The sequence below is a fragment of the Cryptomeria japonica genome, chromosome 11 (genome assembly GCF_030272615.1).
Source record: "Cryptomeria japonica chromosome 11, Sugi_1.0, whole genome shotgun sequence".
NCBI classification, from domain to species: Eukaryota; Viridiplantae; Streptophyta; class Pinopsida; order Cupressales; family Cupressaceae; genus Cryptomeria; species Cryptomeria japonica.
Genome location: NC_081415.1, coordinates 678,734,637 through 678,748,506, shown reverse-complemented (window position 1 = coordinate 678,748,506; position 13,870 = coordinate 678,734,637). Strand labels below are relative to the sequence as shown.

Sequence of the window (13,870 nt, the reverse complement as noted above, 5' to 3'; positions counted from 1 at the left end):
CTGGATGTATGTCTTATTACTTTCAAGACAGGGATGGTAATGTCCTTGGTATGGGCAAATGCAGCTACTGTTGCCATCAATCTGTGGATTATCTCAAGAACTTGGATAGCCTGATGGGTGATCTTCGACATCCTTGAAACAAATTCTATGGCCACTGTGTGAGATCTATCCATCCAACTACATGTACGCTGGACCAGGTTCCTGAATCTTTCTGCTTCATTGATCGATTGAAGGGGCAATGCTTGCACTGGTGATCTAACTGGATCCTGACGTCCCAAAGGTTCATTGATGTGACTGAAATATGTCCTCCATGCACCGACCTCTCTCTCAAGCTTTCTATTCTTTTCCACTTCTTCTCTAAACTTGTCCTTCAATGCCTCAAATGTGTCGGTGGCATCATCTAAAGTCTGCTCTGCTGTGGATGGTCCTAACTCAAAAGTTTGTACATCATAATCCTCTGCTAGGATCTCACCCTCATATTTATCTGCTGCCGGTGTAGCTATCTGCAGTTTTCTAGATCCAGTCTCATCTCGAATCATCTTGGACATCTTTGTAGCCTTCTTCTTTTCTGTTATCACATGTGAACGTCCAACAAGGCTCTCTAAATCAATTGCATTGTCCTCGTCCTCAATTACGATCACCTTGGTTAATCTTTCCTTCAACCAATCTGGGATATTCGATCTTGTCTCTTGAACTTGAATTTCTTTATGTACTATTTCTTCTTGTCTGGGAGGAGATGTTACTTCATTATCCTCTTCTAACTCATAATCTTGGAGAGATCCATCTGACGAAATATGCTGTGCCTGCCCTTCCTCCTGTCTGTCATTCTGTACCATAGACTCCATGGACTCTTCCACTCGAACTGTTCTATTTTCCGGTCTGGAAGAAGTACCTGGTGTTTGATCTTTGTTGGCACCTTGCTTTTTCTTGGAAGACTCTTTCTTTTCTGATCTTTCCTTTCTCTTCGAACCTCTCGAATGGAGATTGCCCTCACTGGCACATCGAAGGTTACCTTCACCTGAATTCCTAGGATTAGGATTGCCTTCACTAACACTTGCTCCACCTTCTGCTGGTTTCTCTTCCAAAGTAAAAGACATAGCTACGCCTTGTTCTCTCAACTTCTGATGCTGAACGTCTACCCATCTGCGAGTACAAGACAAGACTGGTGCCATCAAATCATCTAAATCCACGACCTCGGGCTCATTCCAATTCAAACTTATTGTTTTGCTTTCTCTATCATATGAAGACTGGATGTGCCTGCCATTGTCCTGAGCTTGGTCGGCCACTCTGTAAATCCTGCATTTCCTGATGAAATCCAAAGGCAATCTAGAATGTATCTTTCGTTTCACTTCGATATCATCTAGGAGATTCATCATAAAATCTTCAATTTGGTGCTCATGTTTAAATCTTCTACCGACCGTCTCCTATAAATGTCCATGTGGATCAAAGCTATTCCTCCAAGCAAAAGATGAAAAAGAATACAAGGCTAATTCCTTCTCTGCGTCATCCATGGCTAAGACATTAGGACATACCTCAACTGAATTACCCAAAATAATAGGTACCTGAACTCCGTTCTGATGTCTGTGTCTGAATGCCTTCACATATGCTGCCAACTGCCTTGTTACTTCAAGTAACACAATTCTGTCTGTCGGGTACCTCGGCAACATGTATGGAGGTAAAGGACATCCATGCACTCTAATGTAAGTGAACTTGGGAAACTGAATGAACCAAGCACCGTACCTCTTGATGAATTCCTGGGCATCCTGAGATAATCTGTTGTGAATCCCTCCTTGCAACGTCCTTGTGATGTTCATCGTGAAAGTATCATTGACTAACTTGTAGTTTTTCCCTGGCGGATGATGCAAGTAGGTATAGGATTCACAAGCTCTGACCTCGCCGGGTCCTCTTCCAATCATTCCTCTGTGAGGTAGTCCTGCGTACTCAACACTCCTGATCAACGCATAGATGACGTATGAACTCATGTGGAAGGACTTAGTAGCCCTGAGTCTTCTCAACTGTACGTCTAAGCAATGGCTAATTATCCTAGCCCAATGTATCGTACCCTTTCCTTGAACAATCACCTGGATGAAGTAAAACATCCATTTCTCAAAATAGAAGGCATGAGGTGCTCCTGTAACTCGGTTGAGCATAGTAATCAAATCTCTGTACTCCTCCTGGAAATCAATCCGATGCGGTGTGTTCGGTACTTTGCTCAGACGGGGACGACTCTTGAGTAGCCAGTTCTTGTTGATTATGCTTAGGCAAGCATCTGGATCATCATCGTACACTGATCTGGCTCCTTCAATGCTCTTGTATATCATGTCCCTGTGCTCTGGAAGATGAAAAGCTTCACTTATGGCTTCCTCTGAAAGGTACGCCAAAGTGTTTCCCTCATTGGACACAATTGTCCTGGACTGTGGATTGTAGTGACGGGCACACTCGATCATCAACTCGTGGCACTGAATAGCTGGAGGAAAACCGGCCGCCTTGATGATGCCACTCTCTATTATTCTCCGGGCGACAGGTGATGGCTTGCCAATGTAAGGGACCTCTCGAAACTTCTTCGTGCTAAAGTTCCCCAGGTTTGTATCTCCAATGTTGCTCCATTTAGACACGATCTTGGTCTCCACCTCTTCGGTCTTCTGATCTTCTTTCATGAGAGCCGAGCGGCTGGTGGATGCTCCCGCCTTTGGGGTCGCCATACCTACACAACATTTCATTATAAGAACTATATTTTGCAATAAATAGCGTAAATAAGAGAGAAAAGTTTTAGGAAACATCATGATAAGTCTCTAGAGTTATCATTTCCTAAAAAACAACGATCGAGCCAAGAGATTCAAAACTCAAAATTTCAAAAAAAATGAAATATGACGATGAATGAATAAAGGAATAATAATTAAATCGCCATACCTCGATAGAGAGCTAACTCTAGAATGCAAAAAGAACAAAATCGCCTAGGCAAAATTGGAGGAATAAAATAGTCCTCAATGTGGTCTCCTCAAAATCGACTTCGCCACCTTTGGATTTCAATGTGATCTTCAAGTATCGCCTTAGACGTGGTCTTAAATGATCCTCAAATTTGCCCTTGACAAATCGCTCAAACAAATCCTCCAAGTCTTTAGCAAATTCGCCTTAATGTATCCTCAAGTTCGCATTTGGTGTGGTCTTCAAATTCGCACCACCCTTTGATAACTAAGCGCCACCCTTGGTTTGAATTCGCACCACCTTTGAACACACTTCGCACTATATTCGCCTCTTCTCAATTCGCATGAAGAAAGGTAAAAATGATTATGTGAAAATGAAAATTTCCACTCCCCTTATATAGCGCTTCACACCTTTTACCCACTTTGGCTGACTTGAATAAATAAAACCATTTTTTAAATGATTTTCAATAAAATAACAAGGCCGACTTGCTTAATTGAGCGCTCCAAATCGATTTTTATTAATTAATTAATTAATTATAAATGCCTTGCGTTTTTTAAATGTGAATTTCGATTTTTAAATAAAGGCAAAAAATAATTAATAAAAGATAACGCCATATTAAATGCTAAATAAAATGGATATTCAATTTTTAAATCGATTTAGCATTTGAGGAAAATTCGAATTGTTTATTTTGACGCCAAAACTGGAAAACAAAGGGACGTACCTCATCGCTCTGGTCCCTTGGAGAGGGACAGGAGCGATCCATGACTTTGGTCTCGATTTTTGCATTTCTTACGTCCAACTCCTTCATCTCCACGTTGAAAATCGATCATCTCGATGGTCTTTCGAATTTGATTGCCTTGTGTGCGCATATGGGTGTCTTTTAAGTGCATATCGCCCTGGTCCTTGTCCAAAGGACAGGAGCGATCTATGTTTTTCACGTTCATCTTGCATCTTTTAATTTCGATCTTTCATTGTTGGCGAATAACATACTTTACTTGTTCCTTTTGCGCTTGATTCATTTGTCTTCATTATGTGTTTGGTCATTTTAAGGGGTCATCGCCCTTGTCCCTTGGAGAGGGACAGGAGCGATCCATGTCCTTTTCCTTGACCTTGGCAACTTTACACTTTGATCTCCTTTGCAATGTCTTCTAGACGCCGTCCTTCGCTCTTCCTAACCTCGCTTTGCTTTGATCTTGAAGGAACGTAAGTGTTTTGATAAGATCGCCCTGGTCCTTGTCCAAAGGACAGGAGCGATGTGAGGCTTTTACATTGTTTGGCGATGTTTGGACGTTGAAAACCCTTGCGAATTATCTTCATACGATGCCTTGGACCCTCTAAAACATTGCGAAGTCTTGTCCTTACGTAAATTTTGCACGAAATGGCCAATGCATTCAACATCGCCCTGGTCCCTTCCTAAGGGACAGGAGCGATCTAGGCTATAGGGTGCGAATTTCATCATTGCGACGACCTTTGAATGTTTGTGCTTGCTAAAAAAAAGTCTTGAAGTGTCCCTCGCCACCTTGACTTAACTTGGATCGTCTTTGAACTTGCGTAGGAAGCAACATCATCCTTGTATCGCCCTTGTCCCTTGGAGAGGGACAGGAGCGATCCTCCTTTTGTAGCCTTTATCTCACCTTGCCAGGCTCCAAGTCTATATTCAACGAATTCGTCCTTCTTCACTCTATTCGTTCATGCCTTGACATTGTTTGTAACTTTGCAAGAAAATCAATTATATCAAAAATCGCTCTGGTCCCTTCCTGAGGGACAGGAGCGAACTAGGCATTTAGCACTGTTATGGACGTCCCAAAAATCTTCAATTTATATTCAACGCATTTATCTCATGTTTTTCCTTGTTTTTGAACGTAAACTTGCCTTGACATTTGCCTGGATTCTGTCTAATGAAGGAAATCGCTCTGGTCCCTGGGAGAGGGACGAGAGCTACAAGGTACCTCGCCCTGGTCCCTTGGAGAGGGACAGGAGCGATTTGGGCATTCTAGGTCATTCTCCTTCATTTTTGCATCTCAAATTATATTCATTTGGCAAAGCACCTTCCTTTGGACCCTTTCAAATTGCTAAGTCATCAAAATCTTGCAAGGACAAGGCGAAATTGAATTTGTAGCTCCGGTCCTTCACTGAGGGACAGGAGCGATTTTCCTCCTGGAGGCATTTCTGTGCTCATGAAAATCTTCAATTTATATTCAATGGAAAGATCTCGTCGTTCTTCATCACTTCAAACGTAAAATTTGTCTGGACCCTGTAGGGATGATGAGATATTTGAAAATGAGCTCCCGTCCTTCACTGAGGGACAGGAGCGATTTTGCTCCTACAGGCCAAAATAACATGATTTTTCACATTTTAACACTTCACGAGGCGAAAACAAATCAATTCCAATGCCCAGGATCAAAATCAAAAAAGTCAAAATTTGGTCAAAATATTCAATCGGACAAAAATTCACATTGACTGTCAACACTTAGACAAATTAAAGCTCTGCATCAACATTCCAATTGAAAATTAGACCATTTTGGCGAATTCATTGCATTCAAAATTTGCATCTTAGAAAAGGAAGCTCAAAAGCTCTCAAAAAACGACTGAATTCTGGCTTGAAAAGGCAAAATTTAAAACCCTAAGGCTTGACCCTAAATCCAGACGACTAACTAACTAGCAAAACCCCAAAACGAAAGCGAAAACGAGCGAAAAACAAGCAAAAAGAGGGGGTCCCCATTTGCGATGGGGCGATGTGTGAAATGGTCACAACACTACCTTAGTCAAATAGTGAAAGAATTGTACTTCACCGATGATAAGACCCTATTAAAAAATGAGTAGATTTTTGCTCTCGATGCTTAGGCCAAACCTAGTAGGGTAGTTGACCAGTTGGGCAAACCATTGTATAATGATGTGTTGTTGTCCAAGCTCTTGAGGTAAATATGCTCATTGGTCCAAGATGGTGAATTAGAGGCTCTAATTCAACTATAAGGGTTTAAATGGGGCATGCATTAGGACTTTTGGATGCTAATATTCAAGGCCTAAAGATTGTTATAATTGGAATTGCGTATATAGGGCAATTTGGGATCATTGAGTACTACATGCTAACTAGCTTTAGCACATTGTAGTTTTCTTTCTTCATTTGGAGGATTGTTGGTCCTGAATGTTAAATAGGCTCTAGGGGGAGCATGCTGCTCCTACTTTGGATTTTCAAGTCTTTTCTTGCTAGGTTGAGGCATTCACATATGGATATTATTAGATCTTGTATAGGCCCACTCATGGTTGTGGATGATGATGATGACGATGTTTCTTCCTCTTCTTTGAGCTTGAAAATAGATGCAGGATGCCTGTGATGTATTTGGTCTTAGTTGGTTCTTTGTTTCCTTGATATTTCCTCCTCTCACATGGCTATTTATGAGTACTTGGAATGTATGACTAGGGCTTACTTGCTTTTGGGTTCATCCTCTTCTGTTATGTATACATTGTTTTAGTACATAGTACCCTTATGCAACTCTTGGGGTTCTTTTTAACCCTAGTACTCAACTATTGTGTCATGCTGTACTTTAGATTCTGCTGACCTGCGTTGGTCATTAATTGTTATTAGTTTTATTTATTTCTACATTTTGGTCATTTGTTGGAAGTAATATAATTTATTTCTCCACCTGGTCATTAGTTCACTTAAATAAAATTTCTTTTTTCCTTTCTCCTGTTACATATTTATCCACTTTTCTGCCTCAAATATGACAAAAGTTTCTGAAACCTCAAAATTCACCCATTCTTTCCTAGATTCACTTTGAAGACCTATTTGTGTGATATTCATATTTCTAATTCATTAGAAGATTGATTGTCTGCATATGTTGGATTCTGACCTGTAAAATTGATTTGTTATTTTAACTTCTTTGAATCGGACATAAATAATCAATGTTGTAGATGATTACATGGCATCAGCTATATGTAAACCATAAGTTCCCGAAGAAACATATCATTTAACAACCAAATCGATGCAATCTCGAAATGAGTGTTTTCTTTTTCTAATTTTTTTTTCATTTCTTGAATACCATATTCTCTTGATTTTACTGTTTTTTTGGTTGCTTATTATTGCTATTAGTTAGTTCTTCAAGAGAAATTCTGCTTCTGGTTTTTTTGTTCGAATGCAAACATGGCTTTTCAATTCAAGCATCATTTTAACTTGGATTTGCTTGAAAGGGTACACAAAAGTAGCAGATGCCCTTTTGGCTGGCATCTAAATAATTTTGAAGAAGCTCAATATCCAAATTCCTTTCCATTTAGAGATGAAAACAAGTGTCCCCATCTAATTGGTTTGAAGATCTTATTTGACAGTTAATTGAATTTCATTATGTGATCTATCTGTTCATGATTGTAGCTTGATATTTCAAATGTTAGCTCTCAAAAGATGTTCTAACAGAATTATTGATTATGTTTAGCATGTATTTGATGTTTGATGCTGTGGCTCAAGATGATTGATACTTTTTAAAGGTTTTTATTGTTTTAGCCTTCCTATCTAGGTAATGGTTGGTTGTTATGGATGATTCCAGGAAGCATCATATTCTATTGAATGCAAACTGACGTTGATAAATTTTGCAGTCGCACCTTCTTGTCCATTATGGCTGGCGTGGTTGCAGGAATCTTGGGACTTACTGGTTGGAAGGGTTTTATATTTTACTTCATGATCATGATTCTTACTTCTCTTGGGGTCGTTGTGAAAATCAAATTTGATATTCATGAATACTTTGACTCGTGGAATCGTGTTATATTGGATGGAATATCTGGTGGACTTATGGTATGTCCCTTTTGCCTTTTGTAGATAATCATAATAATTAGCATTCATTTGTGTGAACTGTTTATAAATACATGTTTGCATCAAATGTTTAATTGTATTTAGGCAAATATGTGTATGCAGTGATTGCATTTTCTTCCCTGTGAAATACTTTGATTCTAATATATTGCTGATGTTAACACTTTTCAACATTAATCACTTACATCTTATCAATGAGTTAGTGAAATTTGTGGATTGACTTTTTGCAATATTATGTATCCTGCTTTAACTCTGTGTTTGGCTCCAATTCTTGATGGTATCAAAGTTCTAGGGTTTATCCTACAGATTGCAGAATTGGTTCAAATATATTTGTCGTGGCTAGGGCATCCTTTTAGAAGCTGCAAATGCATCCATAAATTAGATGTTAAATCTCCCATGATTTAGAGGATCAAGCCAAGTTTCCGATGCAGTGTTGTTGCCTGCAACTCAGTTTTCAGCCTGCTGTTTTCTGTGGATTAGAGCATTTTCCTTAAAGTTAGAGTTTTCAACATACCTTTTCTGCAAATTCGAGTGTACTGTAATGCTGAAAACCTCTTGATGATATTAATACTGTTCTAACCAATCCCTAACATGGGAGGTAAACCAAAGTAAGTACAAGTGCAACAACCCTTTACACCTTAAGGATTAGACCATACTAAATCTTATTTCCTTTCAAGGGACCCATGGTACTTTTGTGGCTTGGGTTGTGGCTTTTCAGAAAAGGAGGGGCCCCTCTTCTCACTATGAGCACACTCCATCTGCTTTTTTCCACGTACATATACAATTTGCCTTTTCAGCCACTATATCTTTATTTCCTTTTCAATTAGAGTGCTTTTTTTGAAGTTTTCTATTTGACTGGTGATTGCTTTTCTTTTTCTTTTTGCTTAATCAAGTGAGGAATAAGGGTCCTCTCCCTTTGACTACTTAGAAAAACTTTTACATTTGGATTAATTCCCCGAGGATTGGCAGAAGATTAACCAGATACACCATTCATTCTGATACAAAATGGCTGGGTGTTCAAGCTATGAGTGACTACAGACAAATTGGATGAATGTGCAAGCTGTGGATACTACAAACAAAATGGTAGAATGGTCAAGTCATAACAACCTTCTATGACTGGCCTAGGTTTCTGTAAACTATAGTTTATATTAAGTCGAACTATAACTGTATGTATGCATGAGCCATTACATAATGTCAACATTGATGAAATTGGAACCATAGGTCCTGTCCTCTCTCTTTTTCCCAGTTCAGGTGTCACTGCAGGAGTTTAATGGCCTCTGCGGCCTTGGATATATGTCATGCCCTCGATCTGACATCAGATAAACAGCAAAACCATAATATGAAACTGTCTTACGAATGTAAGACTTCACAATTTCAGTAATTGTGAATCTTGCAACAGCCACATCATACAGCAGGTCGTATGCAAGGGAAATTACCAAGTATTAAACAAACATGTATTATATTGGATCATCTCCTAAAAAGCAGTGATCCCACCTAATAATCGGTTAGCAAAGGAAAATAACTTGTTAAGTAAAGAAATTAATCCAAGATAAGATAGGGTGCGGTTATGAAGAGACATCACTAAGCAAACAAAGAGATGCCTTTACTTCTAGCGGTTGTGTTCATAGGGAGAGATCATAACCCTCCGCCACCAAAGGAGAGATATAAAGAGCAAATCCAGCAGTCCAAGGACGGGCCTCAAACAAGAAGAGATCTGATACAAGGCAGCCAGTTTCAGGCATACAATCATTAAGTATTACACTCATGATTTGGTGGTAGGCAATATGATTGATCTATAATGTCCTTGTTGATAGTGTTTCTATGCACTATGCAACACAAAATAAAATACTAAGTATTCAATCCTCTCTTGAACAAAATCCTCTCAAATGCTAAGCTGCGTGATCAAGTGGGACGACTCCAAGGTTCTCGAATGTCAGGTCTTGACGTGCTCTTGGATAGACTCAGTTATGTATGATGTGATATTGCTGGGATAACAAGGTGGAATTACGTTGAATGCTTGAATGCTTGAATGATGCTGGAATGTGGGATTTCACTTGATTAAAAAAAGGGAAGAAAGGATAGGGTTTGAGGAAGCTATTCTAACTCTTGGAATGCAAGAGCAATGGACAATCTTTGATGAAAGTCTTGCTTCAACATGCAGTGAAGATCTCCACAAAGCTAGTGCAATCTCCTAAGGATAGCTTTATGATTTTCAAATCACCACCACAAGCATGGACACCATCAAGTTGATGCATATCAATGAAGAAGCGATAATTGAAGTTAAGCTTTGGCTAAGATGGATCCAGTTGACTACGCAAGGCACTTTACCATCGGCAAGGTGTTAGTAGTATGGATGTACGAATTTCACCATTGATCATACACGAAGTCTTCCATTCATCTAAACAACATGAAAATACAATGAGAAGTAGAGATCATGCAAATTGTTGAATCAACATATCAATTTCACCGCATCTTCAATGAAGTTTACATGCCTCTTACAACAATGTCTTGGCAACAATCTTTTCCTTCTTTTCCTACTCTATTGTAACTATTTGCTGCTCTACTATCTATTGTCTATTCTCTATCTATTCACTATTAACTTTTACAAATGAAGAAGTGGAGCCTTATATAGTGCTCTCATTACAATTCAGTGGCTCAGATTGATTCACAATCAATGGCCAAGATCGAAAGAGAGAAACACTAATTAGGGTTTGTTACACCCATTACAAAACATTTAATGCTTGACCAATGATACATTTACATTTGATGGGACACATGTCCTCCTTTGAAAATTCAACCAATAGATAATGACGGTAGGTACATCAAACTTTGTGCCCATGTGGTAGTTATCATCTTTTGATGGATGAACTAGATACATTGAACTTGGACACCTTATCTTGAAATGATGTGATTGGATAAGTGATGACTAGGTGCCACCTCAGCTAGCTTGATCTTTGTAACTCATCACAAGTGTGTAATTGAATGAGGCATATATTTTGATATGATGATGACTTTGCTCATGTTGATCTTCTAACTTTGATTAACTCTTCTGAAACTATCTCTTGTCTTGATCACTTGCATTCTGGAGCTTCCATCTGGCTATATTAGCAATGATTCTTGGATTTCCAAAGGAAATTCAAGATTGTGAAAATTTCCATCCTTTTATGCTTGATGTTGATTGCTACTCTTTGCTTTGATGTTACTTTTCCATTACTCTTCATGCTGATTGCTTGCATCAGACCCTATCATTGCCTTGGACAGATCTCATTCTTGTCTAGGATGGACCCTATTCTTGGAGCTGATCTTCATCCTTTGAATGCTTGATGAGGGCCAATCGTGCTTTCGCCATATCTCGCTCATGGGAGATGTCTAAGTTAGTTTTATAAAATGATATTTGCAAACGAGATCTAATCGCCTAAACTAGGACTTATAACCATAAGAAGGATATCGAACCCTTAACATGAAATGATCAATCTTACTAATTATGAATCCTTATCAATGCTCAAAAGATGATCAAAATATATCAAAGAACCCCTTCAAACAAAAACTTAATGAATAGAGGTGTAACCAGACATAGATAGGACTGAGCTTAATCCCAAATTTGGGAAATGCATCGTATCTTCAAACTTGCAATTTAATTCAAACCAAAGAAACGAGACTCGGATTCGGCTTGGACTCGGCAAGGCCGACTTGGACTTAGACTCAGGACTTGGAGTTAGACTCGGCTAGACTCAGCAAAGTGAAAAACTCAAGAAATTTAGAGATTTTTAAAGATATCAAACTTGTTTCATGCACCCTTTATTAAATACATCTTAAAGACACAATAACATCAAACTCGACTCATTTGATGGCATACACAAGTATACATCAATCACATAAGCATAAACGCAAATTGTAGCTGAAGGAAATAACATAGATATATAAATATTGTCAAATGTATACAATATTACGAAACTCATGGAATAAAAAATCCATGTCATCATATGATCATCATCAAATGTTCCATACAAATACCAAAGGTAAATACAACTACAAGCCTATGGCTCAGAGGTGTCTGCATCCCTCGGCCCCAGCCCCCTGCAAAGGCGTCTAAGGTAGTTCCTGGATGATTCGGCAGCCATAGCCTCTCTTCGTGACACCATGCCACCCTCACCAACATCAAGAATATCTGTGTCACTATCTGCCTTTGGCTCTCCTGTCTCTGCTCCTCCTTTGACATGGCTACAACCTCAGCCTCTATATCTACCTAGTTGACCCAATCAGTCTCATCATCAGTAAAGATAGCCACAGGTTCTATCTCAGTGGCCCACTCTGGTTCAGGATCAACCTCATCTAGAATGATAGGGGAGATGTCAGCTAATGCATTCTTCCTCATTCTCAGGCGGAGGTTGTAGTGAACAAAGACAAGATCATCTATCTTCTCCACAGATAATCTATTGTGCCTTTTGGAGTGTATGTGCTCAAACATACTCCAATTGCGCTCACAACCAGATGCGTTGCATGGTTGGCTCAAGATGCGAATGGCCAACTTCTGAATATTTGGTGTCTTTGGGCCAAAAAAGTTCCACCAATTATCTCTGAGTTTGAAATGAGAAAAATAAATAAAATCAGTCTCACACTTGAGTCCTCGGCTCTCATAATCTCATTTAACAATATACAATAAAACTAAAATTAAGCCTTAGAATGTATTTTTACCTGGCATCATAGTTGTCCTACTTTCTTTGGTGATAGGAAGAGAGAAGGTCTCCCCTTGTGCATTTGAGAACAACTGTATCTCTCGCATAAGTTGGGTCTGAGTACAACCAGCAGGTGCCATCTTCTCCATGATTGAGTACAGCCCATCAAGGACCCTCCTCATCAGCCTTGAAAGTAGGGCTAAAACGGAATGCCGGATTCAGATAATAGGTTGCTGCATGGATGGGCCTATGATGCTGATTATGCCATCTCCTATCAATGATCTCTCAAATGGGATGATACCTGCTCTCATTTCCTCCATAGATGGATTTGATGGCCTCCTTCGCCCTATCCATGCCCTCATATATGTAGCCCATTGCGAGCTTTTCTCCATCCGCAACTCGCAAGAGAACCACCAAGGGCTTAACAAACTGCAAAATTGAAAATATTGTGTAATTTAGAAAAATGAGCAAATAAGAGAAAATGATGAATAAGTTATAAAACAAAAACTTAAATTGTAGAATTTATAAAAAATTTACCTTCACTATCTCATCACAAGGGGTCCAAAAGCCTCCCTCATAAAAAATGCAGTCTGCCATATCTATCCTCACAGGGGTAGTAGCATAGGATGAGGAAGACCACTCCTCACCAACAACCAACAGCGAAGCATGGACTGCAATGTATTGAAGTTTGTGCCAAATCTAGTGATTCCAGGATGAGCTAACTCCCTTTGGTCTGTGTATTGTCTAATAAGAGCCAACACCCATGAATGATCATATATAAATTTGCAGATATTTCTCGCCCTTTCTACACATCTCTTAACCCATGGGAGTTTTCCAATATCCTCCAACATGAGGTCAATGCAATGGGCGGAACATGGACTCCAAACTATAGATGGGTGCCTCTCCATCAATAGTTTACCTACAGCAACATAATTTGTTGCATTGTAATTAATGAAGTTACAAAATAGTAATTAATTTGCAAACAAAATTAGTTTGTAATCAAAAGTTTACTTGCAGCAACATAATTTGCTGCATTGTCGGTCACCACCTGCACAACATTCTCCTCACCCACCTCATCGATCACCTCCTCTATTTTCTCACATAGGAATGTGGCATTCTTGCAATGTGTGGAGGCATCAATGGACTTGATGAAAATAGTGCCCCCTGAAATAAAAAATAAAGCAAGATCAATGCTCATTCAATAAATCATTAAATGAAAAATAAAAAATTAATGACTAAATGAAATCAAAATTAATCAATCACCTGCGGAAGAAACAAGAAAATTAAGGAGAGTTCTATTTCTCCTATCCTTCCAACCATCAGTCATGATGGTGCAACCTTTAGTGCTTCATATCTGGCATTGTTCAACTAACTCCCTCTTCACATCATTCACCAATTGAGTCAAAATGGGTCCCCTCAATATGGTAAGGGCATCAACCATTTCTTGCCAATAAGGAGACCTGTCACAAAT

The 13,870-nt window shown here is 39.1% G+C and overlaps 1 protein-coding gene across 6 annotated transcripts in view; it reads left to right on the top strand.

Moving 5' to 3' along the window:
* LOC131038119 (uncharacterized) overlaps positions 1–13,870 on the top strand; it is a 116,436-nt gene that overhangs the window by 87,700 nt on the left and 14,866 nt on the right. For all 6 annotated transcript variants that reach the window (XM_059213884.1, XM_059213883.1, XM_059213882.1 and 3 more), the window contains one exon: positions 7,513–7,708. In XM_059213884.1, the coding sequence (XP_059069867.1) occupies positions 7,513–7,708 (196 nt within the window). The remainder of the gene's footprint in view (positions 1–7,512; positions 7,709–13,870) is intronic.